Raw genomic sequence first — 24,730 nt, 5'->3', positions numbered from 1 at the left:
TAGAAGTTCATGAGAAATGTATGATAAGTTTTGAAACAATTTCATTCTTTTAGTTTTTTTTGTTAAAAACAACTCACAATAGATTGAATTGTTTGCAAAATAGACTTTATTATTATACTTGGCCTAACTATTTGAACATAGTGCAGCAAGAATAACTATCTCTCCATAGGCCTTTTTTATAGGCTTTGATGGAAATCTGTTCCAAAAGAAATCTTAGATAGGACTCTTTAAAGCTGGGCCAAGCCATGGATTTGTACTCTTAAATACCTGTGAGTTGGTTAAACTCCTGTATTTTTGAGGTTCCAAGAGTATAGTGTTTCTGAGTCTGTTAGAAAGTGACATTTTTTTACTCACCACAGTCCAGGAATTTTGTATGAGGACTGTGTAGACAAGGTATGAGACCAGCTTTCCCAAGAGGCTGTTACTGGCTTTGCTACTTAAACTTTATTTCTTAAAGGAAAACACACCCTTCCAGTTAAAGCCTTGGTAAAAGAACTAGCATTTTTCTATTGTATTTCATTGCATAATAAAATGGATTTTTCAGCTGGGCGTGGTGCCTCGAGCCTGTAATTGCAGCACTTTGGAATGCTGAGGTGGGCAGATCACGAGGTCAAGAGATCAAGATCATCCTAGCCAACATGGTGAAACTCTATCTCTACTAATAATACAAAAATTAGCTGGCCATGGTGGTGCATGCCTGTAATCCCAGCTACTCTGGAAGCTGAGGCAGGAGAATCACTTGAACCTGGGAGGCAGAGGTTGCAGTGAGCTGAGATTGTGCCACTGCATGCTGGCCACAGAGAGAGTGAGACTATGTCACAAAAGAAAACAAAAATAGAAAATGGATTTTTGTTTCACTGATGCAAACAACTATATTGTTATAAGTTAAGAATATTTATAACTAGTTGATAGAAGTCCCAAGATGTCTGAATAGGGACAGCTCCAGGCTACATCTCCTAGCATGAGTGACACAGACAATGGGTGATTTCTGCATTTTCAACTGAGGTACTGGGTTCATCTCACTGGGGCTTGTCAGACAGTGGGTGCAGCCTATGGAGTGTGAGCTGAAGGTGGGAGATCACCACAGGTGGGAAGTGCAAGGGGTCAGGATAATTCCTTTCCTAGCCAAGGGAAGCTGTGACAGACTGTACCTGGAAAATTGGGACACTCCCACCCTAACATTGTGCTTTTCCAACGGTCTTAGCAAATGGCACACCAGAGATTATATCCAGTACCTGGCTCACAGGGTCCCACGCCCAAGGAGCCTCACTCACTGCTAGCACAGCAGTCTGAGATTGAACTGCAAGGTGGCAGCGAGGCTGGGGGATGGGCTTCTGCCATTGCTGAGGCTTCAGTAGGTAACCAAAGTGGCTGGGAACCTTGAAATGGGCAGAGCCCACCACTGCTCAAGGAGGCCTGCCTGCCTCTGTAGACTCCACCTCTGGGAGCAGGGCATAGCTGAACAAAAGGGAGCAGAAACTTCTGCAGACTTAAATGTCCCTGTCTGAAAGCTTTGAAGAGAGTAGTGGTTCTCCCAGTATGGAGTTTGAGATCTGAGAATGGACAGACTGCCTCCTCAAGTGGGTCCCTGATCCCAGTGTAGCCTAACTGGGTGACAGCTCCCAGTAGGGGCTGACTGACAATTCATACAGCTGAGCGCCCCTCTGGGATGAAGCTTCCAGAGGAAGGATCAGGCAGTAATATTTGCCATTCTGCAATATTTGCTGTTCTGCAGCCTCCGCTGGTAATACCCAGGCAAACAGGGTCTGGAGTGGACCTCCAGCAAACTACAATAGACCTGCAGCTGAGGGTCCTGACTGTTAGAAGGAAAACTAAGAAACAGAAGGGACATCCACACCAAAACCCCATCTGTTTATCACCACCATCAAAGACCAAAGGTAGATAAAACCACAAAGATGGGGAGAAATCAGAGCAGAAAAGCTGAAAATTCTAAAAATCAGAGTGCCTCTTCTCCGCCAAAGGAACACAGCTCCTCTCCAGCAAAGAAACAAAGATGGACAGAGAATGACTTTGATGAGTTGAGAGAAGAAGGCTTCAGACGATTGGTAATAACAAACTTCTCTGAGCTAAAGGAGGATGTTCGAACCCATCTCAATGAAGCTGAAAACCTTGAAAAAAGATTACACGAATGGCTAACTAGAATAAACCGCATAGAGAAGACCTTAAATGACCTGATGAAGCTAAAAACCATAACACAAGAACTACGTGACACATGCATAAGCTTCAGTAGCCAATTCAATCAAGTGGAAGAAAGGGTAGCAGTGATTGAAGATCAAATTAATGAAATGAAGTGGGAAGAAAAGTTTAGAGAAAAAAGAGTAAAAAGAAATGAACAAAGCCTCCAAGAAATATGGAAATATGTGAAAAGACCAAATCTACATCTGATTGGTATATCTCAAAGTGATGGGGAGAATGGAACCAAGTTGGAAAACATTCTTCAGGATATTATCCAGGAGAACTATCCCAACCCAGCAAGGCAGGCCAACATTCAAATTCAGGAAATACGGAGAATGCCACAAAGACATTCCTCAAGAAGAGCAACTCCAAGACACATAATTGTCAGATTCATCAAAGTTGAAATGGAGGAAAAAATGTTGAGAACAGCCAGAGAGAAAGGTTGGGTTACCCACAAATGGAAGCCCATCAGACTAACAGCTGATCTCTCAGCAGAAACTCTACAAGACAGAAGAGAGCGGGGATCAATATTCAACATTCTTAAAGAAAAGGATTTTCAACCAAGAATTTCATATCCAGCCAAGCTAAGCTTCATAAGTGAAGGAGAAATAAAATCCTTTACAGACAAGCAAATGCTGAGAGATTTTGTCACCACCAGGCCTGCCTTACAAGAGCTCCTGAAGGAAGCACTAAACATAAAAAGGAACAACCGGTACCAGCCACTGCAAAAACATGCCAAATTGTAAAGACCATCGATGGTAGGAAGAAACTGCATCAACTAATGAGCAAAATAATGAGCTAACATCATAATGACGGATCAAATTCACACAAAGCAATATTAACCTTAAATGTAAATGGGCTAAATGCTCCAATTAAAAGACACAGACTGGCAAATTGGATAAAGAGTCAAGACCCATCAGTGTGTTGTATTCAGGAGACCCATCTCACCTGCAGAGACACAGATGGGCTCAAAATAAAGGGATGGAGGAAAATCTACCAAGCAAATTGTAAACAAAAAAAAGCAGGGGTTGCAATCCTAGTCTCAGATAAAACAGATTTTAAACCAACAAAGATCAAAAGAGACAAAGAAGGCCATTACATAATGGTAAAGGGATCAATGCAACAAGAAAAGCTAACTATCCTAAATATATATGCACCCAATAAAGGAGCAACCAGATTCATAAAGCAAGTCCTTGGAGACCTACAAAGAGACTTAGACTCCCACATAATAATAATGGGAGACTTTAACACCACAGTCTCAACATTAGACAGATCAGTGAGACAGAAAGTTAACAAGGATATCCAGGAATTGAACTCAGCTCTGCAACAAGTGGACCTAATAGACATCTACAGAACTCTCCACCCCAAATCAAGAGAATATACATGCTTCTCAGCACCACATCACACTTCTTCCAAAATTGACTACATAGTTGGAAGTAAAGCACTCCTCAGCAAATGGAAAAGAACAGAAATCACTATAAACTGTCTCTCAGACCACAGTGCAATCAAATTAGAACTCAGGATTAAGAAACTCACTCAAAACTGCTAACTATATGGAAACTGAACAAGCTGCTCCTGAATGACTACTGGGTAAATAATGAAATGAAGGCAGAAATAAAGATGTTCTTTGAAACCAATGAGAACAAAGACACAACATACCACAATCTCTGGGACACATTTAAAGCAGTGTGTAGAGGGAAATTTATAGCACTAAATGCCCTCAGGAGAAAGCAGGAAAGATCTAAAATTGACATCCTACAATCACAATTAAAAGAACTAGAGAAGCATGAGCAAACATATTCAAAAAATAGCAGAAGGCAAGAAATAACTAAGATCAGAGCAGAAATGAAAGAGATAGAGATACAAAAAACCCTTCAAAAAATCAATTAATCCTGGAGCTGTTTTATCGAAAAGATCAACAAAATTGCCTGATAATTGATGGTTTCTTCCTAGCATCAATGGTCTTTACAATTTGGCATGCTTTTGCAGTGGCTGGTACCAATTGTTTCTTTCCTGTTTAGTGCTTCCTTCAGGAGCTCTTGTAAGGCAGGCCTGGTGGTGACAAAATCTCTCAGCATTTGCTTGTCTGTAAAGGATTTTATTTTTCCTTTAGTTATGAAGCTTAGTTTGGCTGGACATGAAATTCTGGGTTGAAATCTTTTTCTTTCAGAATGTTGAATATTGGCCCCCACTCTCTTCTGGCTTGTAGGATTCCTGCTGAGAGAGCCACTGTTAGTCTGATGGACTTCCCTTTGTGGGTAACCTGACCTTTCTCTCTGGCTACCCTTAACATTTTTTCTTTCATTTTTACCTTGGTGAGTCTGACAATTATGTGTCTTGGAGTTGCTCTTCTTGAGGAATATCTTTGTGGGGTTCTCGTATTTCCTGAATTTGAATGTTGGCCTGCCTTGCTAGGTTGGGGAAGTTCTCCTGGCTAATATCCTGAAGAGCATTTTCCTACTTGGTTCCATTCTCCCCATCACTTTCAGGTACATGTATCAAAGGTAGATTTGGTCTTTTCACATAGTCCCACATTTCTTGGAGGCTTTGTTCATTTCTTCTTACTCTTTTTTCTCTAACCTTGTCTTCTCACTTTATTTCATTAATTTTAACTTCAATCACTGGTACCCTTCCTTCCGCTTAACTGAATTGGCTATTGAAGCTTGTGCATGCATCACATTCTCATGCCATGGTTTTCAGGTCCATCAGGTCATTTAAGGTCTTCTCTTCACTGTTTATTCTAGTTAGCCATTCATCTAACCTTTTTTCAAGGTCTTTAGCTTCCTTGTGTTGGTTTTGAACATGCTCCTTTAGCTCAGAAGTTTGTTATTACCAACCTTCTGTAGCCTAGTTCTGTCAACTCATCAAAGTCATTCTCCATCCAGCTTTGTTCCATTGCTGGTGAGGAGCTGTGATCCTTTGGAGGAGAAGAGATGCCCTGGTTTTTAGAATTTTCAGCTTTTCTGCTCTGGTTTCTCCCCATCTTTGTGGTTTTATCTACCTTTGGTCTTGATGTTGGTGACCGACAGATGGGGTTTTCCTGTATATGTCCTTTTTGTTGATGTTGCCTCTATTCCTTTCTGTTTGCTGGTTTTCTTTCTAACAGGTCTCTCAGCTGCAGGTCTGTTGGAATTTGCTGGAGGTCCACTCCATACTCTGAGTGCCTGGGTATCACCAGCAGAGGCTGCAGAATGGCAATTATTGCAGAACAGCAAGTATTGCTGCCTGATCCTTCCTCTGGAAGGTTTGTCCCAGAGGGACACCCACCTATATGAGGTGTCTGTCGTCCTCTACTAGGAGGTGTCCCCCAGTTATGCTACATGGGGGTCAGGGATTGACTTGAGGAGGTAGTTTGTCCATTCTCAGAGCTCAAACGCCATGCTGGGAGAACCACTGCTCTCTTCAGAGCTGTCAGACAGGAACATATAAATCTGCAGAAGCTGTCTGCTGCCTTTTGTTCAGCTATGCCTTGCCCACAAGGTTGGAGTCTATAGAGGCAGTAGGCCTTGCTGAGCTGCAGTGGGCTCCACCCAGTTCAAGCTTCCTGGCTGCTTTGTTTAGCTACTCAAGCCTCAGCAATGGTGGATGCCCCTCCCCCAGCCAGGCTGCTTTGTTGCCATCTGATCTTAGACTGCTGTGCTAGCAGTGAGCAAGGCTCTGTGGGTGAAGGGCCTGCTGAGCCAGGTACGGGAGAGAATCTTCTTGTCTACTGGTTGCTAAGACCTTGGGAAAGGCACAGCATTTGGGTGGGAATATCCCATTTTTCCAAGTACAGTCTGTCCTGGCTTCCCCAGGCTAGGATAGGGAAATCCCCCAACCCATTGTGCCTCCCAGGTGAGGTGACACCCTGCCCAGCTTTGGCTCACCCTCCATGGGCTGAACCTACTGTCCATCCAGTCCCAATGTGATGAGCCAGGTACCTCAGTTGGAAATGCAGAAATCACCCATCTTCTTCAATCACGTTCGGAGCTGCAGACCAGAGCTCTTCCTATTTGGCCATCTTGGAATGGATCTCCAATTTTTACAAATCTTTTACAATCTTTTAGAAATTTTGATATAGTGCAGATGAACATCTTAAGAAAGCCTTGTTGTGCTTTCATTAAATGCTTAATTTTAAGGAACACAATATGATATTCCTTTGAATGTAGTTAATATTTTTACACAGTTTTCTTTTGCAAAATTAATTTTTTGGTATTTCAAAAATGTGCTTAAAACTTTCACTTTATTTAAGAAAATCTTTTACTCCTAGGAAAAGTGTAGATTTTTATGCCTTCTTATAATTTTTTATTATAAAATTTTACTGTTTTTACACACATTGCATACACATTCATTTTCAGTAGTCTCAATTACATGTTATAATGGTAACTTTTTGTAATTTTAACTTTAATGTAAAACCTGGTAAGTTGTTTTAATTATGTGCTAGGAGCAGATAAAGTCTGAATTCTTCCAGTATAGTTAGGGGCATGGTTACTTTAATATGTCACCAGGCCTTACTAATTGTGAAGCTGGCAGGTTGACAGTACTTAAGGGCCAAAGAAGCAGTTTACATTAAAACATTTAGTAAATCTAATATTTGGCATAATTTAGACCACCTATTTACATGTTTAAGATGTTTGTATTCTACAAGAATGTTTTTATTTCTTAAATATTGAAGTTGAATGAACCAAGAGGCACTACAGCCTTTAATTGTGACTTAATATTTTATCTAAGTGCTTATTTGTACATCAATTAATTAGAAGTTTTTTTATAGACATCACACAAAACACATATACAACCATATAGACAAACAGAAGAAGATTCAGTAACTATAAGATTTTTTGTTTGCCAGTTTTCTAATTGGATTATTGATCTCTAGTTGAGGCCTTTTATGAACAGGGCTAGGAGCCAGGCATGGTGGCTCATGCCTGTAATCCCAGCACTTTGAGAGGCCAAGGTGGGTGGATCACCTGAGGTCAGGAGTTTGAGACCAGCCTGGCCAACATGGTGAAGCCACATCTCTACTAAAAATAAAAACAATTAGCTGCATGTGGTGGCAGGTGCCTGTAATCACAGCTACTTGGGAGGCTGAGGCAGGAGAATTGCTTGAACCCAGGAGTCAGAGGTTGCAGTGAGCCATGATTGTGCTGTTGCACTCCAGCCTAGGTGACAGAGTGAGACTCTGTCCTGCATAAAAAAAAAAAAAGAACAGGAGAGCTCCCTCTCCCCTCTCCCCTCTCCCCTCTCCCCTCTCCCCTCTCCCCTCTCCCCTCTCCCCTCTCCCCTCTCCCCTCTCCCCTCTCCCTTCTTCGGTCTCCCTCTCCCTCTCCCTTCTTCGGTCTCCCTCTCCCTTCTTTTTTCGGTCTCCCACTATTATCGAAGCTGGACTGTACTGCCATGATCTCGGCTCGCTGCAACCTCCCTGCCTCGGGCTCCTGTGACTCTCCTGCCTCGGCCTGCCGAGTGCCTGGGATTGCAGGCGCGCGCCACCACGCCTGAATGGTTTTTGTATTTTTGGTGGAGACGGGTTTCGCCGTGTTGACCGGGCTGGTCTCCAGCTCCTGGCCTCGAGTGATCTGCCTGCCTCGGCCTCCCGAGGTGCTGGGATTGCAGACGGAGTCTCGCTAACTCAATGCTCAATGGTGCTCAGGCTGGAGTGCAGTGGTGTGATCTCGGCTCGCTGCAACCTCCACCTACCAGCCTCCTGCCTTGGCCTCTTAAAGTGCTAAGATTACAGCCTCTGCCCCGCCGCCACCCCGTCTAGGAAGTGAGGAGCATCTCTGTCTGGCCGCCCATAGTCTGGGATGTGAGGAGCCCCTCTGCCCGGCCGCCCTATCTGGGAAGTGAGGAGCGCCTCTGCCCGGCCGCCCATCATCTGGGATGTGAGGAGTGCCTCTGCCCGGCTGCCACCCCGTCTGGGAGGAAGTGAGGAGCACCTCTGCCCGGCTGCCCCGTCTGGGAGATGAGGAGCACCTCTGCCCGGCCACCCCGTATGGGAGGTGAGGAGCACCTCTGCCTGGCCGCCACCCCATCTGGGAGGAAGTGAGGAGCACCTCTGCCCAGCTGCCCCATCTGGGAAGTGAGGAGCGCCTCTGCCCGGCTGCCACCCACTATGGGAAGTAAGGAGCGCCTCTGCCCAGCCGCCCACTCTGGGAAGTGAGGAGCGCCTCTGCCTAGCCGCCCACTCTGGGAAGTGAGGAGCGCCTCTGCCCGGCCGCCCACTCTGGGAAGTGAGGAGCGCCTCTGCCCGGCCACCCACTCTGGGAGGTGAGGAGGGCCTCTGCCTGGCCACTCCGTCTGGGAAGGGAGGAGCGCCTCTGCCCAGCCGCCCCGTCTGGGAGGTGAGGAGCGCCTCTGCCCGGCCGCCACCCCGTCTGGGAGGAAGTGAGGAGCACCTCTGCCCGGCCGCCCCGTCTGGGAGGTGAGGAGCGCCTCTGCCTGGCCGCCACCCCGTCTGGGAGGAAGTGAGGAGCGCCTCTGCCCGGCTGCCCCATCTGGGAAGTGAGGAGCGCCTCTGCCTGGCCGCCATCCCATATGGGAAGTGAGGAGCGCCTCTGCCTGACCACTCCGTCTGGGAGGTGAGGAGCGCCTCTGCCCGGCCGCCCCGTCTGGGAGGTGAGGAGTGCCTCTGCCCGGCCGTCACCCCGTCTGGGAGGAAGTGAGGAGCACCTCTGCCAGGCTGCCCCGTCTGGGAGATGAGGAGCACCTCTGCCCGGCCGCCCCGTCTGGGAGATGAGGAGCACCTCTGCCCGGCCGCCCCGTCTGGGAGATGAGGAGCACCTCTGCCCGGCCGCCCCGTCTGGGAGGTGAGGAGCGCCTCTGCCTGGCCGCCACCCCGTCTGGGAGGAAGTGAAGAGCGCCTCTGCCTGGCTGCCCCATCTGGGAAGTGAGGAGCGCCTCTGCCCGGCCGCCCACTCTGGGAGGTGAGGAGCGCCTCTGCCTGGCCACTCCGTCTGGGAAGGGAGGAGCGCCTCTGCCCGGCCGCCACCCCGTCTGGGAGGAAGTGAGGAGCACCTCTGCCTGGCCGCCCCGTCTGGGAAGTGAGGAGCACCTCTGCCTGGCCGCCACCCCGTCTGGGAGGAAGTGAGGAGCGCCTCTGCCCGGCTGCCCCATCTGGGAAGTGAGGAGCGCCTCTGCCTGGCCACTCCGTCTGGGAGGTGAGGAGCGCCTCTGCCCGGCCGCCCCGTCTGGGAGGTGAGGAGTGCCTCTGCCCGGCCGTCACCCCGTCTGGGAGGAAGTGAGGAGCACCTCTGCCCGGCTGCCCCGTCTGGGAGATGAGGAGCACCTCTGCCCGGCCGCCCCGTCTGGGAGGTGAGGAGTGCCTCTGCCCGGCTGCCACCCCATCTGGGAGGAAGTGAGGAGCACCTCTGCCCGGCTGCCCCCTCTGGGTAGTGAGGAGTGCCTCTGCTGGCCGCCACCCTGTCTGGGAGGAAGTGAGGAGCGCCTCTGCCCAGCCGCCACACCGTCTGGGAGGTGAGGAGCGCCTCTGCCCAGCTGCCACCCGGTCTGGGAGGAAGTGAGGAGCGCCTCTACTGGGCGGCCCCGTCTGGGAAGTGAGGAGCGCCTCTGCCCGGGCGGCCCCGTCGGGGAAGCGAGGAGCGCCTCTGCCCGGGCGGCCCCGTCGGGGAAGTGAGGAGCGCCTCTGCCCGGCCGCCCCGTCTGGGAGGAGAGGAGCGCCTCTGCCCGGCTGCCCTGTCTGGGAGGTGTACCCAACAGCTCCGAAGAGACAGCGACCATTGGGAGCAGGCCATGAGGATGATGGCAGTTTTGTTGAAGAGAAGGGGAGGAAGTGTGGGGAAAGGAAGGAGAGATCAGATTGTTGCTGTGTCTGTGTAGAAAGGGGTGGGCATAGGAGACTCCATTTTGTTCTGACTAGGAGAAGTTCTTCTGCCTTGGGATGGTGTTGATCTCCGGCCTTTCCCCCAGCCCCGTGCTCTCTGAAACATGTGCTGTGTCAACTCAGGGTTAAATGGATTAAGGGCAGTGCAAGATGTGCTTTGTTAAACAGGTGCTTGAAGGCAGCATGCTCTTTAAGAGTCATCACCACTCCCTAATCTCAAGTACCCAGGGGCACAAACACTGCAGAAGGCCGCAGGGTCCTCTGCCTAGGAAAACCAGAGACCTTTGTTCATGTGTTTATCTCCTGACCTTCTCTCCACTATCATCCTATGACCCTCCCATATCCCCCTCGAAACACCCAAGAATCATCAATAAATACTTCATAAATTAAAAAAAAAAAAAAAAAAAAAAAAAAAAAAAGAACAGGGCTAGGAATACAGTTTCCAGGGCCTAATAAACAAGCATAGCTAGAAGAAAAAGACAGATTTGGAGAGGGACTTATTACTTTTAATTCTAGGGGTTTCATGAAAAATAGCAGAGATTTCTTTTAAAATGCAATTTGTGGTGGCTTTTTTGTTTTCTTGAGACGTCCCAGGCCACCAGACGTTATTTTAGGGCCTTCTATGCTTACATCAACAGTGACAAGAAAGAGTGGATAAAAGTAATTTAGTTAAGTGAGAAAAAATCCTCTTCCAGGAAAACAAGTTTTACATAGATAAAAATAGAGAGGCTTTTTGAATATACTTATAGCTTGGATATTCACTTTTCATTAAGTTGAGTACACTTTAAAAATGTTTCTTTAATTAATTAAAACTTTACAGAGAATATAAACAGTGATTCTTCTTATTTCTTTTACCAGTTTACAACACTACCTGTTTACAATCCTGTTTAGACTCTTTAGTTTCCTCTGGGAGAAAGTGGCTGGGTTCAGGCAAGGGCAGGTTTTTAACTAGACTGCAGATCACCTTAGCAGCAAAGTTTGATATTTGAGGAAGTGGTTATTAGCCAGAGGCTTCCATTAGAGGACAAAAGTCCTATGTGGGAATGCAGATAGTTAAGTTATTTCCCATTGTTAACTTCATGGCCTTTGGTACCAGCAAGCCATCACCAAAACTGCTCAGAGGCAGGCTGGCCATCCTCTAGCCATCAAGTCAAGTTTCTTGCTTAGGTAACCCACTGGTTGTTGAGCTGGACCTTGAGCCTTAGTTAAAACTCCCAGGGTCATTAACTTCCTTTCTGATACACAGAGATTAAATGCCTTCCTTATGGGAGGACTGAGGGTTGGTGCTTTATGTAAGGATTGCTTTAGTTGGTTAAAGGCTTTTTAGTTTTAGGTTCCCAAGTTAATGAGTGAGTTTTTAGATGTTTGAGTTTTTTTAATAAGGTAGTATAAAAGATTAGCTATTTCAACATTCCTAGGTACCCAGAGTTTGCAAAAACCAGTAATGTCTAAGGTCCCCCCAATGGTTTAAGAGTTTGGGAAAGGAAAAGAGGAAAATTAGTTTAATTCTTTCTTTATCCAGTGTTCTTGTACCTTCAGACTAGACCTATCTACTTTACTGCAGTTTGACAGAGCTGAGTTTTACATTTTGAGGCCCTATATTCCCTTTCAGCTAATAAATTGAGGAAAGCCTTAGTGCCTTCCTGAGATTGCTTCAGTTGGGGCACAGAAAACAGTGTTATTTAAATACTGCAAAGTTTCAACTTAAGGATGACAAAACCTAGAAAGATGTTTGAACAGGGCCTGTTTTAGCAACTTTCTTCTGATATTAGAGCCTGCCTAAGTAATAAACCTTTTTTGTTGTATCACAACACAGGGAGGTTTGTTTTACTAAAGTTTTTCTCAGGCTTTTCCAAAAGGCCATGGGATTTTTATCTGGTTTCTGATTTAACAGGGACAGGTTAGAGTAATTAACATGCTTGATTGTGGTTCTTCGCAAGCTTTCTAATATGCACATCAGAAAGTGTTTTCTTTTCCACTTCTCCATAGGATCACAAGGACTCCAATTAGAATATTTAAGGGGCATTGTTTTTATTCTTATTGGGAATGGGGATTATGTCTCTTTTTTTCCCTCTCAACTGGATTTCTTTTCTGACTGGCTCTAGGAAACCTACTGTTTGCTTTTTTTGAGTTTTTTTGCTGCCTGTAAGGCTGCCTGTTTCTTAACAGTTAGGGTTTGGCTTAAAAGCAGCATAGCATCTCTCCATGTAACATTAAACATTGGGTTAAATTTTGGAAAGACTCTATATATGTATCAGGGTCATTAGAGAAATTTCCTGGGGCACACTTTATTTTCTTGAGGTCCTGCAACGAGAAGGGAACTTGAATCCTAGTAACACCATGTTTATTGGGCATTTTCTGTAGGGGCAACAGCAATTTTGTGAGTTTCTTCAGTGGCACAACCAGAGGAGCTGATGATATATGAGTATTGGGGGCCCAAAATATGGGGGGCTGGTGAGGCACCCGGAAGTTGCATTTAGGGTTCCCCAAGGGTTTGTATCTCAACTGTTGGTAATAATATTCTGTAGGTTTGTCTGATTTGGCTGCCAAGAGGGCAGATTTAATTTTACAATGCTTACAAAGATCTGGGTTGTCTCACAGGGCAAAGAAAGATCTATTTGTTGGATAGTGTTGAAATTAATACTTCCCTTAGAAAGCCAGGCCTCCTGTCTCTAAGATGGCCATGGGTTTGTGCAACAGAATATAAGCCATTTTTTCTTTAGAGTTTCAGGGTTAAAGAGGTTCCAGTGTTTCGGAATGCACTAGAGGGGAATGCAAACTGTAGACAGTTTGTTACCTATCTAGAAAAAGGGGAGACAAGGCTTTCCTCAGTCCCCTTTCTCTTTTCAGTGTGGCAGAAAGAGAAAAAGGGCATACCACTTCTCGACCTTCCTTTTTTCCCTCTGGGTCCCAGCAACCATCATAGATATTACCCATGGATGCAAGCATGACCTTCACCCATGGGTCCAGAGGAGCTTGTTGGCAGGACACGTTATGCTCACCTTCTCACCTAGCTTTCCATCCTGCTTGTTTTCTAGATCCACTCAGCCCCAAAGATTCTCAAGGTACTCCAGTGGCTGGGGAGAGATTATGCAGTAGTTGGATTTAGGCAAGATACTTTTATAGAGGGAATGCCCTAATACCAGTTTTGGCTTCCTCTGCTATGGCCCCAGGAAAAGATCAGAATCCCAGAGAATGGGATGAGTTTACTTTCAAACATAAAATTCCTTTTTGTTCAAATTCCAGTGTAGTTTGATGAAGAACATGTGCCTTAAAAATGTGTAAAAATTGATGATTTGTTTTGTCACCATGGCTTCTTCCAGCTGTTGAAAGTTGAGTTTTTCTGTTTAGAAATAGGGCATGAGGCCTTATCAGTGATAAAGGGATGTAAAAGGGAAAATAATTGGGGAACTGTAAGTTTTGGAGAGAGCGTTGATAAGGCTTCCTATGGAGAACAATCCCATTCCACTAGGGGTGCTGTAAAATTATAAATCCTAGGTAAAAACTTCAACTTTATATTTTTAGGCAAAAGTTAGAAGGAGGTTTGGGTTTTGGTAGGCTGTTCCTATAGCATATGCCCCAGAACAAAAAAAGATGAACTTGTCTCATAAAGGAACTGTTTAGATTCATTGGACAATGCTGAACTTTCACATGGAGAGAAAAAAACAAAATGCAAAGGAGGGTATTTACTCGGGGTGAAATATTCTCTCATACAGTGTCATGAATGTTTATTACTGTGGGAGAGAAAGGCCCTTACTAAGTAAAAATTTAGAGAGATTTTGAATTCACCCTGTTGCTAGGAAATTATAAAACAACAACTCTGAGTTACTTATATGATGAATAAGACACTGACTGACTTTACTCAGCATGATTATATCCATAGGCTGTAAAAACATTCACAACATTGCATACAAAGAATGGATAGGAGAAATGATAGGTACAAAAAAAAGAAGAAGAAGAAAAAAATGAAATAAAAAAAAAGACTGGAAGTTCTTGTGCCAACCCCCTCGTTGGCTCTTGGGGACTGGAGTTAGTCCAAGGGCTTTTAGGTAACACTGAGGTATAGACTCAGCCAGGAACCTTCAGTTGCCATAGGACCTCCTTTGTGTTCCACACAATGGGTAGGCCATTCATGAAAGGAAACTGGATTAGAACAGAGCCAATGTTTTCAAGGTTATCTCTGAGAGACAAAAACTTAGGACAAGAAGCCTCAGAAAGTAACTGAGGACAATGAGCCTCACTCCTAATCACCCTTCTGATGAATTCCTTTCTCCCTGGCCAATACACCAAAATATGTTGTAGTTATGTTGTAGTTTTATCAATGCACCAAGATGTAACAACCTCTGTTGTTTGAGATAATACCCAGAATTCTTTGTGCTACATTCAAGAAGATTAAGGAGTGTGGACACAAGGGTGAGGTTTGGAACAAAAGTTTAATATGCAAAAAGAAGAAAGTCCTACTCCAGCACAGAGGAAGGCCTGAATGGGTTGTCCACTATAAGGCTGTGATCCAGGGTTTTTATAAACTGGAATGGGAAAAAATTATGCTTAGTTTGTGAGCTGTCTTAGAGAATGTGTAACTCACCTTGCCTGGGGCCTTGGCCTGAGACCAATCAGGGGCTGAAGTAATGATTCATAAAGGCTGCTCAGATTGGCCCAGAACCTATTAGAAGCTGATGCAAAACTTGGCCAAAGACCTTGGCCCATGACCAATCAAGGGCTAAAGTAATAATTTATAAATACCAGACTCACAGTTAAAAAAGAAAATAAAGTGTCCATGGATCCCATCAAAGCCCACTGTGTTCATGCCCACAAAAAAAGAAAAAACTTTTTCCTGGGAGCCCACTGACTATACAAAGTGCAAAGACATTTCTATGTCAGGCCTTGCTCTGTTATCTAAGTAAGGCAGAGGTGTGTGAAAATTTTTATCTAAATGGGCTTTAGGTTCTCCTACTTATGCATCCGATGGCATGAGTCCAGGCACAACCCCCCATGCTAGTTCCCTTAATAGTGTCTGGAGCTTATTTTTTTTTCCAAGCTGCTTTTTCTGTTATCTGGGGATAAGGCACTAACCTGGGGGTTGGGGGCTCTCCATAAACCCTTCCCTTGCTATCTACCTGAGGCAAGCTAGCTAATGTCTCTCAATGCTAGTAAGGTTAAGTTCCTTAACACATTGAAAACATGCTTTAGTTTTACCTTAGCTTGGAAAGCCAAATTTGGTCAAAAGTCAATATAACAATATACTTCCATATAAATCATTTTGGAATTGAATTCAAATTATTAAGTAAAATATTAAATTTGATATATGAATTTGACCATCAAATTTTTTTAAAAAGTTGAATAGATAGTGTGGTGAAGGTGAAACATGAGAGATATACATGCTTTTATAATAAATTATTTTGTGGTCATTTAAATTTTCAATTTAGCAGTGTTGACTGTGTTTAAAATGTGAATATTGACATATGAGAGAAAAAATGTTGATAACAAAAAATACAAAACAAAGCATGATAGTGTGAATGGCTTTTCTGATACCTCAGTTGTTGTCTTAGTTTCAAAAAAATTTAAACAAGAGACCAACAACAAAGAAGATGCAGCATACAGTAATTTATTGCAAAGGAGTAAGTCTATTTTAAAGGTTAGGTGCAGAATACCCAGTACACCTTGAGAGAGAAGGGATTGAGGGTGTGTTGCTTACAGAATGAGAAAACAAAGACTGGAACTAGGGACTTTATTTATGGGAGTCTAATTATAAAGAGGTGGAAAGCGGTGCTACTAGTAATTGTTCTGGGTGGCCCTATTGATGCATAGACACAGTAGCCATACGTGCTTGTTCATATTTCACATCTCACTAGCATCTTAAATCTCCACTCACAGGTGTGATTTTTACTATTATAACGAGTAAAAGGTCAGTTTGAGGAAAGGTAAAATCAAAATGTGCCTGTTGTTTATAGGGGAGTTTCTCTATTGGAGAGAGCTTTGCTTGAATAAGCTGGAATGCAATGCAAATACTGGGGCTTATTATGTTGGCAATATGCAGCCACTGTACAATGGCCATGTTTGCTGCATCCCAAAGACATAGTCACTTTCTTGACTACCCATCCTTCCTCAGTAGTACTTATCTTGATTTATTCCAAACTACCAACTCTGAGACTAAGATTTAGCTGTTATGTCAACATTGTCAACAGTGGGAAAATTAAAATTTTTAAATCAAGCATATTTCAGCTTAATTTGGGTAATTAGCTGTATGCCCAGGAAACAATACTTTACATCATTGGAGCTTCGATCATTATTAACTAAAAATCCTATTTTCCCACAGCTGTTTTAATTCATACATGGTAGCTATAAGTATTTTTTACTGAAAGTCTTGTCTAAATAATATAGTATATATTTAAGAATAAGAATAAAACCATACATATTTCAAAATATTTTATTATAAGTGAGTGGGTATATTTTGTCATATGCAATATATTTATTTTTTCTAAAAATGCCAAAATAAGAATTTGATGATTTGTTGTGGAATAACAGGTTAAGGGTTTCTACATTGTGACTTTGCTAATTTTTGCATATGATTTTGACTACTACTGTTGAATTTAGGTTGAATTTTAAATCCACTGTTGTTTAGCTTGTGTGGTTTTTGGTTCATTTGGGGAACCAAATATATTAAGCATGGACTGTTTGGGGTAACTTGGCTTCATTTCTGCTTTCTTTCTGTTATTACATATAGGGCTTCACAAATGACTAGGATTCAAATAAGGTTGGTTTGGAAACAAGGAACAGAAAATCCCAGAAAAGATTGAGGGAAATATCTACTGAATAGTGCCTTTTAGTGAGATTTATACATGAAACAGAGTTCAATGAAATTCATAAAATTGTTGCAAGTTTGTTAAATTTAGAAACTAACTGCAAACAACATATTAGACACTAAGTCTTAGTTTGTCTATGGCATCTGTAGCTTGGGGAAGCTGACATTGCAGACAAGAGTACTGCTACTGTAACAAGATATGGAACAAATACTAATGCGTTTGTAAATATTCCCTTTAATAATCCTTAGATACATGTCATTCTGGCTCAATACTTTTAGCACAATTCTGTATAATTCCAGAGACTCTATTCCACCAAATTAAAGTCATGATGTTCTCAGCTTTTTATGTTTATTTTTACCCAGTAAGATTCATAGTTGATATCATTATATTGAAGTCCCCCAGGCAATTGCTGAGCCTTAGAAATGACCATCCTATCTCGTTTTTTTGTTTCACATGTCCTGTTAATGAGTCTCTCTCACTCTATATTTAAGCCTTAGTCAGGCTTGGAAGAAACAGAGGAATGGGTTGCCATATATGTTTAGTTGAGGATCAGGATCCTCCTGTGTATAAAGACTTTTACATTTATTATGCTTAGTACAAAGGAGTATTTTTAAGATGTGGACATGTTAATTCAAATTAAAGGTAAATCATTTTTATTAGTATGCCACTGTGACAAAACATCTGTATAAAGTTTATGCATTGGTCTCTTTCATACCCTCCCAAAATAAGGACAAATATGTATGCACTGCTGGATCTTAGTTTTTTGTTGTTGTTGTTGTTGTTTGGTGTATTTTTTTTGTTTATTTACATTTTAAAGGATTTTTTCCTAATTTATGATAATGTTAATCTACAGAAAGCTTACCAAAAGCTCTATTTTGCTACATTTTTTAAAACCTAAAGTCCAAATACTCAAACATTGAAAGTGACATTCTCGATTACCATTTTTCACTTGATGTATCTACACTTATTACTACTGCATTGCAGTTTTTTTCTTATGTGGTGCAAGGTTATAAAAGTGCCTTCCAGTTGATTTTTTAGGTAACAGTAGAATCTGTTTTCTCAGACAGTAACATGAGAATTTTGGATATATTACATTTTGAGTTACTACAAGCAACTTGATAAATGTGCAGAAATTTGTCTTTGTTAATAGACATTTTATTCAAAGATGAAAGTTGGCCAGGTGCGGTGGCTCACACCTGTAATCCCAGCACTTTGGGAGGCTGACAGTGGTAGATCACAAGGTCAGAAGTTCAAGACCAGTCTGGCCAACATAGTGAACCCCATCTCTACTAAAAATACAAAAATTATCCGGGTGTGGTGGTGTGCACCTGTAATACCAGCTACTCGGGAGGCTGAGGCAGGAGAATTGTGTGAACCCAGGATGCAGAGGTTGCAGTGAACCAAGATTGCACCGTTGCATTCCAGCCCGGATGACAGTGCGAGACTCTGTCTGAAAAAAAGAAAGAAAAGAAAGAAAGTCATACAAACACACTGAAAATAAATTGGAATCTGGCACCTGACACTGATTAACAGGTTGAGCAGATTAAACTAGACCTAAATCCCTGTAAACAACATTGAAAGACAGAATTTTTAAATTAAAAATATCTTCAACAATTTAATAAACCTATGGGATTAGCAAGAAAAGATTTGTTTACCCATCATCAATCAATATTAGGTTAAACTAGAAAATTTTGAACACACCGTTTATAAAATAAAATTAGTAAACTATCCCTAGAGCTAATCTGATTAAAACAAGACTTCTGGATATTTAGAAACACCAAATTATTGATAAACATATCTATTTTTAACAGATCTTTGATCTTATATATATACTACTATTAAGTAAAACCTAGTACTAATAGATATGATTTATAAAATATTTGTGAATATTTATTACTATAGTAAAATATCAAGAAATTATTTAAATCTATTGTCTAAAAACTTTTCATTAAAATATTTGGTATTTTAATTGAATGCCAGTATTCATATAATAAGGCAACCCACTCATTTCTTTACTATTTTGTCATTTTATAACTGAAGCCTGAATTTGTAGACATTTTTTTAAAAAACAATATTTTCTCAAGAAAGATTTACACATCAAAATGTAGAAGTATTAATGTTACATTATAAACATAGTTTGCTAAGCCCTACAGCAATTTGTAAAGTTTGTTTGTGTATACCAATCTTAGATTTTCTAAAACATAATAAAGTTTTTTTTTTTACATTGTCTTTAACACACAAAAGTCCAAAATATATCCAGACAGGCAGGAACTATGGCTGCCACTTTTTAAAAACAAATGTTTTAACACTATACACTATTCAGTGTATGTAAAGACAAATAATCAAACTTTGAACTTTTCAAATCATAAACAGATACATTATTTGTTACTTTGAGTTTAATATGTAAAACAAATACAGTTCACTCTTCTTAGTTTAAAATATACTTACTTTGAACAATTCAACTAACGCAAGACTATCGAAAACTTCATAAGCCATACAAATGTCAACTTCATTTTCAAAATTATAAGAACTCAAAAAGAAAAAAGCTAAAGCATGACGCTTGAGTTTAAAAAAAAGATAACTTTTTATTTGCACTTGTGTTGAGAATCACCTTTATTCATTTAGGAATAAATGGGAAATGGTGCAGTTGTAACTCGCTGTGTGGTGACTCTGATGGTATTTACTGTCCTAGGGATGGTGGGATCCAGTGGACCAGAATGGTCAGCACCTTACCATGTTCACTGCTGTCCTTTCGTTCTGTCACTAAGATTAGTTTCCGAGACTCATCAACGCTTTCTATCATGGTGTGAACTGCTTTGCACTGCATTAGCATCTGCCTTTGGTTTCTGCTAATTTTCTTTGACTTTCATTTTTCTTGTCCTTCTCTGGTGTTTGCTTTGCTGCTCCACTTTGAGGAGTTTGGGCAGGTTTACCCTCAGCCGCTTCAACAGTTACTCCATTTGGCTGAAGCTCTCCATTCTTCTGCTCTTGGCGTCTGAGATTTGTCAGCAAGGCCTCGTTTACAGGGACTATGGCTACCGCCTCCTCTGTGGGGCACCTCCTTCACTTCCGGAGAGCGCCAGTTCCAGTCGTGACCCGGCTGAGCACAGCAGGAACGGCCGCAGCAGCCGGAGCGCCCACGCCCACGGTCGCCCAGCCCGGGGACACCTCGGCTCAAAGCCGGGGTCGCGGCTCAGCTTAGTGCGCAGAAATCCGAGGTCAACCAGAGCATTTCCCACAGCTGGCCGAGCCCTCTTCGATCTGCGGGGCCAGTTCCTCCCACTGGCTTTCTGCTGCCACCTCCCCTTCCATCAGAGGGACGCTCAGGATTGTGCAGGGGCCTGTAGACACCGTGAGGAGTCCAGGGAAGTGAGGAGGGGCTGGGCCGGGCAGGCTCAAGCCCAGCGCATGGCCGCACCCCTCACGCCTGAGCAGAGATCAGCCACTGCCACCGCGGGGAGGACAGCGGGACCCAGGATTCCTCAGCCAGCCTCCCTCTGCGTCAGGAGAGGAGGGAACTATTTCCAAAATATATATATATAGAGAGAGTAGAACTGGCATATCTGATCCAATCGAGTTTTCAGTTTTTCTTTTCTTTTTTACCTTTTCCTCTCAAACTATGCTCGCCTAAAGTAAGAGTTCATTTTTCATTCTCACGTGGCAATTTAATTTTATAATGGTCACAAACTTAGAAACTAAAAATTTTACTCTATTTTACCTAAGAATGATGAGGTAACATCAAACTTTTAATAGTGCTTTCTGAATTTTACAGTTTATTACCTTCTATTTGATTCTATCAACTAAACAATAATAACTAATAAAGTCTTGGTTTGCATAGCTTGACCGTTTACAAAGGGGATGTGTTTATTCATTTAACCGGTAAATGTGTGTTGAGCACACACGTTGTGCCATACTTTTTGCTAGCCTTAGGAGATAAAATGGAGAAAAAAAAATTGCTCTTTACTCTTATAAAACTTTCAGTCTTGCTACATAAAATCCTCACACACTCCTGTCAAGTCAATACCTCTAAAGTCTTCTATTAACCTCCTACCCCAAAGTGAACACTATCTGAATTTTGTGTTATTTACTTTATGCAATTTTATCTATTAACAATATGTGTTTCAGCGTTACCTATTTGCATGTATATACATGCTAGCATGAGTTTTCATCTGTGACTTGTGTTTTATTTATAATTGTTTTATTTTCATGTTGCTTTGCATAGCTGTAGTTCTACATTTTCACTATTGCATAGTGTAAATATACATCAATTTATAAATCAAGTCTATTGCCAGTGGATATTTGTAAATTCGAGATGTTGCTTATCTTCTACCAACTCTTGGAATTGCTAGACATAATTTTTTGACAAAAGGATTAATTAGAAAGACATATTATTTAAAGTTTTATTGAACATTTCCATAGTTACTAATGAAGTTAGTATTTCTCATAAGTTTGTGCTTTAAGACTTGCGATCTGTCCTATTTATGTTTTCCATTTCCTTGTTTATTCATACATATTCTGTAATATGTATTTTCTAAATACTAATTTTTTGTACTATGTATTTTTAAACTATTTTCCCCCAGTTACGGTTTGCCTTTTCATCATCTTTATAAAAACATGCTTTTATGTTTTTGATAATCAAAAATTCTTAAAATTGATATAGTCTAATTTATAAATATTTTAATGCATTTTTATTTTTAGATAAAGTCTTGCTCTGTCACCGAGGGTGGAGTGCAATGGCACAATCTCAGCTCACTGAAATCTTTGCTTCCTGGGTTCAAGTGCTCTTCATGACTCAGCCTCTCGAATAGCTGGGACAACAGTCATGAGCAGCACACCCTGCTGATTTTTGTGTTTTTAATTGAGATGGGGTTTTATCATGTTGGTGAGGCTGGTCTGGAACTCCAGACTTGAAGTGATCTGCCTGCCTGGGCCTCAAAGAATGCTGGGATTACAGTTACAAGCCACCGCTCCCAACCTATGCATAATTTTTATATTGTGCGACATCTAAGAAGTTGTTTTTCTCACAGTTACAATAACAATATTATTCTTCATGTTCTAGAAGTTTTATTTTTTGTTTTTGAGACAGAGTCTCGCTCTGTCACCCAGGCTGGAATGCAGTGGTGCCATCTCGGCTCACTTCAACCTCTGCCTACCAGGTTCAAGCGATTCTTCTGCTTCAGCCTCCCAAGGCACCATGCCTGGCTAATTTTTGTGTTATTAATAGAGACAGGGTTTCACCATATTGGCCAGGCTGTTCTTGAACTCCCCACCTCGTGATCTGCCACCTCAGCCTCCCAAAGTGGTGGGATTACAGGCATGAACCACCGTGCCAGGCCTCTCCTAGAAGTTTTTTTTTTTTTTTTTTTCTTTTATTATTATTATTATTATTATTATACTTTAGGTTTTATGGTACATGTGCGCAATGTGCAGGTAAGTTACATATGTATACATGTGCCATGCTGGTGCGCTGCACCCACCAACTCGTCATCTAGCATTAGGTATATCTCCCAATGCTATCCCTCCCCCCTCCCCCCACCCCACAACAGTCCCCAGAGTGTGATGTTCCCCTTCCTGTGTCCATGTGTTCTCATTGTTCAATTCCCACCTATGAGTGAGAATATGCGGTGTTTGGTTTTTTGTTCTTGCGATAGTTTACTGAGAATGATGATTTCCAATTTCATCCATGTCCCTACAAAGGACGTGAACTCATCATTTTTTATGGCTGCATAGTATTCCATGGTGTAAATGTGCCACATTTTCTTAATCCAGTCTATCATTGTTGGACATTTGGGTTGGTTCCAAGTCTTTGCTATTGTGAATAATGCCGCAATAAACATACGTGTGCATGTGTCTTTATAGCAGCATGATTTATAGTCCTTTGGGTATATACCCAGTAATGGGATGGCTGGGTCGAATGGAATTTCTAGTTCTAGATCCCTGAGGAATCGCCACACTGACTTCCACAAGGGTTGAACTAGTTTACAGTCCCACCAACAGTGTAAAAGTGTTCCTATTTCTCCACATCCTCTCCAGCACCTGTTGTTTCCTGACTTTTTAATGATTGCCATTCTAACTGGTGTGAGATGGTATCTCATTGTGGTTTTGATTTGCATTTCTCTGATGGCCAGTGATGGTGAGCATTTTTTCATGTGTTTTTTGGCTGCATAAATGTCTTCTTTTGAGAAGTGTCTGTTCATGTCCTTCGCCCACTTTTTGATGGGGTTGTTTGTTTTTTTCTTGTAAATTTGTTGGAGTTCATTGTAGATTCTGGATATTAGCCCTTTGTCAGATGAGTAGGTTGCGAAAATTTTCTCCCATTTTGTAGGTTGCCTGTTCACTCTGATGGTGGTTTCTTTTGCTGTGCAGAAGCTCTTGAGTTTAATTAGATCCCATTTGTCAATTTTGGCTTTTGTTGCCATTGCTTTTGGTGTTTTAGACATGAAGTCCTTGCCCATGCCTATGTCCTGAATGGTAATGCCTAGGTTTTCTTCTAGGGTTTTTATGGTTTTAGGTCTAACATTTAAGTCTTTAATCCATCTTGAATTGATTTTTGTATAAGGTGTAAGGAAGGGATCCAGTTTCAGCTTTCTACATATGGCTAGCCAGTTTTCCCAGCACCATTTATTAAATAGGGAATCCTTTCCCCATTTCTTGTTTTTGTCAGGTTTGTCAAAGATCAGATACTTGTAGATATGTGGCATTATTTCTGACGGCTCTGTTCTGTTCCATTGATCTATATCTCTGTTTTGGTACCAGTACCATGCTGTTTTGGTTACTGTAGCCTTGTAGTATAGTTTGAAGTCAGGTAGTGTGATGCCTCCAGCTTTGTTCTTTTGGCTTAGGATTGACTTGGCGATGCGGGCTCTTTTTTGGTTCCATATGAACTTTAAAGTAGTTTTTTCCAATTCTGAGAAGAAAGTCATTGGTAGCTTGATGGGGATGGCATTGAATCTGTAAATTACCTTGGGAAGGATGGCCATTTTCATGATATTGATTCTTCCTACCCATGAGCATGGAATGTTCTTCCATTTGTTTGTATCCTCTTTTATTTCCTTGAGCAGTGGTTTGTAGTTCTCCTTGAAGAGGTCTTTCACATCCCTTGTAAGTTGGATTCCTAGGTATTTTATTCTCTTTGAAGCAATTGTGAATGGGAGTTCACTCATGATTTGGCTCTCTGTCTGTTATTGATGTATAAGAATGCTTGTGATTTTTGCACGTTGATTTTGTATCCTGAGACTTTGCTGAAGTTGCTTATCAGCTTAAGGAGATTTTGGGCTGAGACAATGGGGTTTTCTAGATATACTATCATGTCATCTGCAAACAGGGACAATTTGATTTCCTCTTTTCCTAATTGAATACCTTTGATTTCCTTCTCCTGCCTAATTGCCCTGGCCAGAACTTCCAACACTATGTTGAATAGAAGTGGTGAGAGAGGGCATCCCTGTCTTGTGCCAGTTTTCAAAGGGAATGCTTCCAGTTTTTGCCCATTCAGTATGATATTGGCTGTGGGTTTGTCATAAATAGCTCTTATTATTTTGAGATACGTCCCATCAATTCCTAATTTATTGAGAGTTTTTAGCATGAAGGGTTGTTGAATTTTGTCAAAGGCCTTTTCTGCATCTATTGAGATAATCATGTGGTTTTTGTCTTTCGTTCTGTTTATATGTTGGATTACATTTATTGATTTGCGTATATTGAACCAGCCTTGCATCCCAGGGATGAAGCCCACTTGATCATGGTGGATAAGCTTTTTGATGTGCTGCTGGATTCTGTTTGCCAGTATTTTATTGAGGATTTTTGCATCAATGTTCATCAAGGATATTGGTCTAAAATTCTCTTTTTTTGTTGTGTCTCTGCCAGGCTTTGGTATCAGGATGATGCTGGCCTCATAAAATGAGTTAGGGAGGATTCCCTC

At 42.1% G+C, this 24,730-nt stretch overlaps 1 protein-coding gene across 1 annotated transcript in view; it reads left to right on the top strand.

Annotated features, from left to right (window-relative positions):
* Nucleotides 1–6,335, top strand: part of LOC100936299 (zinc finger protein 208) — a 255,057-nt gene extending 248,722 nt beyond the window's left edge. Inside the window, exon 7 of the mRNA XM_063720040.1 lies at nucleotides 564–6,335. Within this exon, the coding sequence (XP_063576110.1) occupies nucleotides 564–662 (99 nt within the window). The 3' untranslated portion in view covers nucleotides 663–6,335. The remainder of the gene's footprint in view (nucleotides 1–563) is intronic.
* Nucleotides 6,336–24,730: the final 18,395 nt, after the last annotated feature.

This window comes from Pongo abelii, chromosome 20 (assembly GCF_028885655.2).
Source record: "Pongo abelii isolate AG06213 chromosome 20, NHGRI_mPonAbe1-v2.0_pri, whole genome shotgun sequence".
In the NCBI taxonomy this organism is placed as follows: domain Eukaryota; kingdom Metazoa; phylum Chordata; class Mammalia; order Primates; family Hominidae; genus Pongo; species Pongo abelii.
Note: the sequence above shows the minus strand (reverse complement) of the source record. Positions and strands in the feature narration are given on the sequence as shown.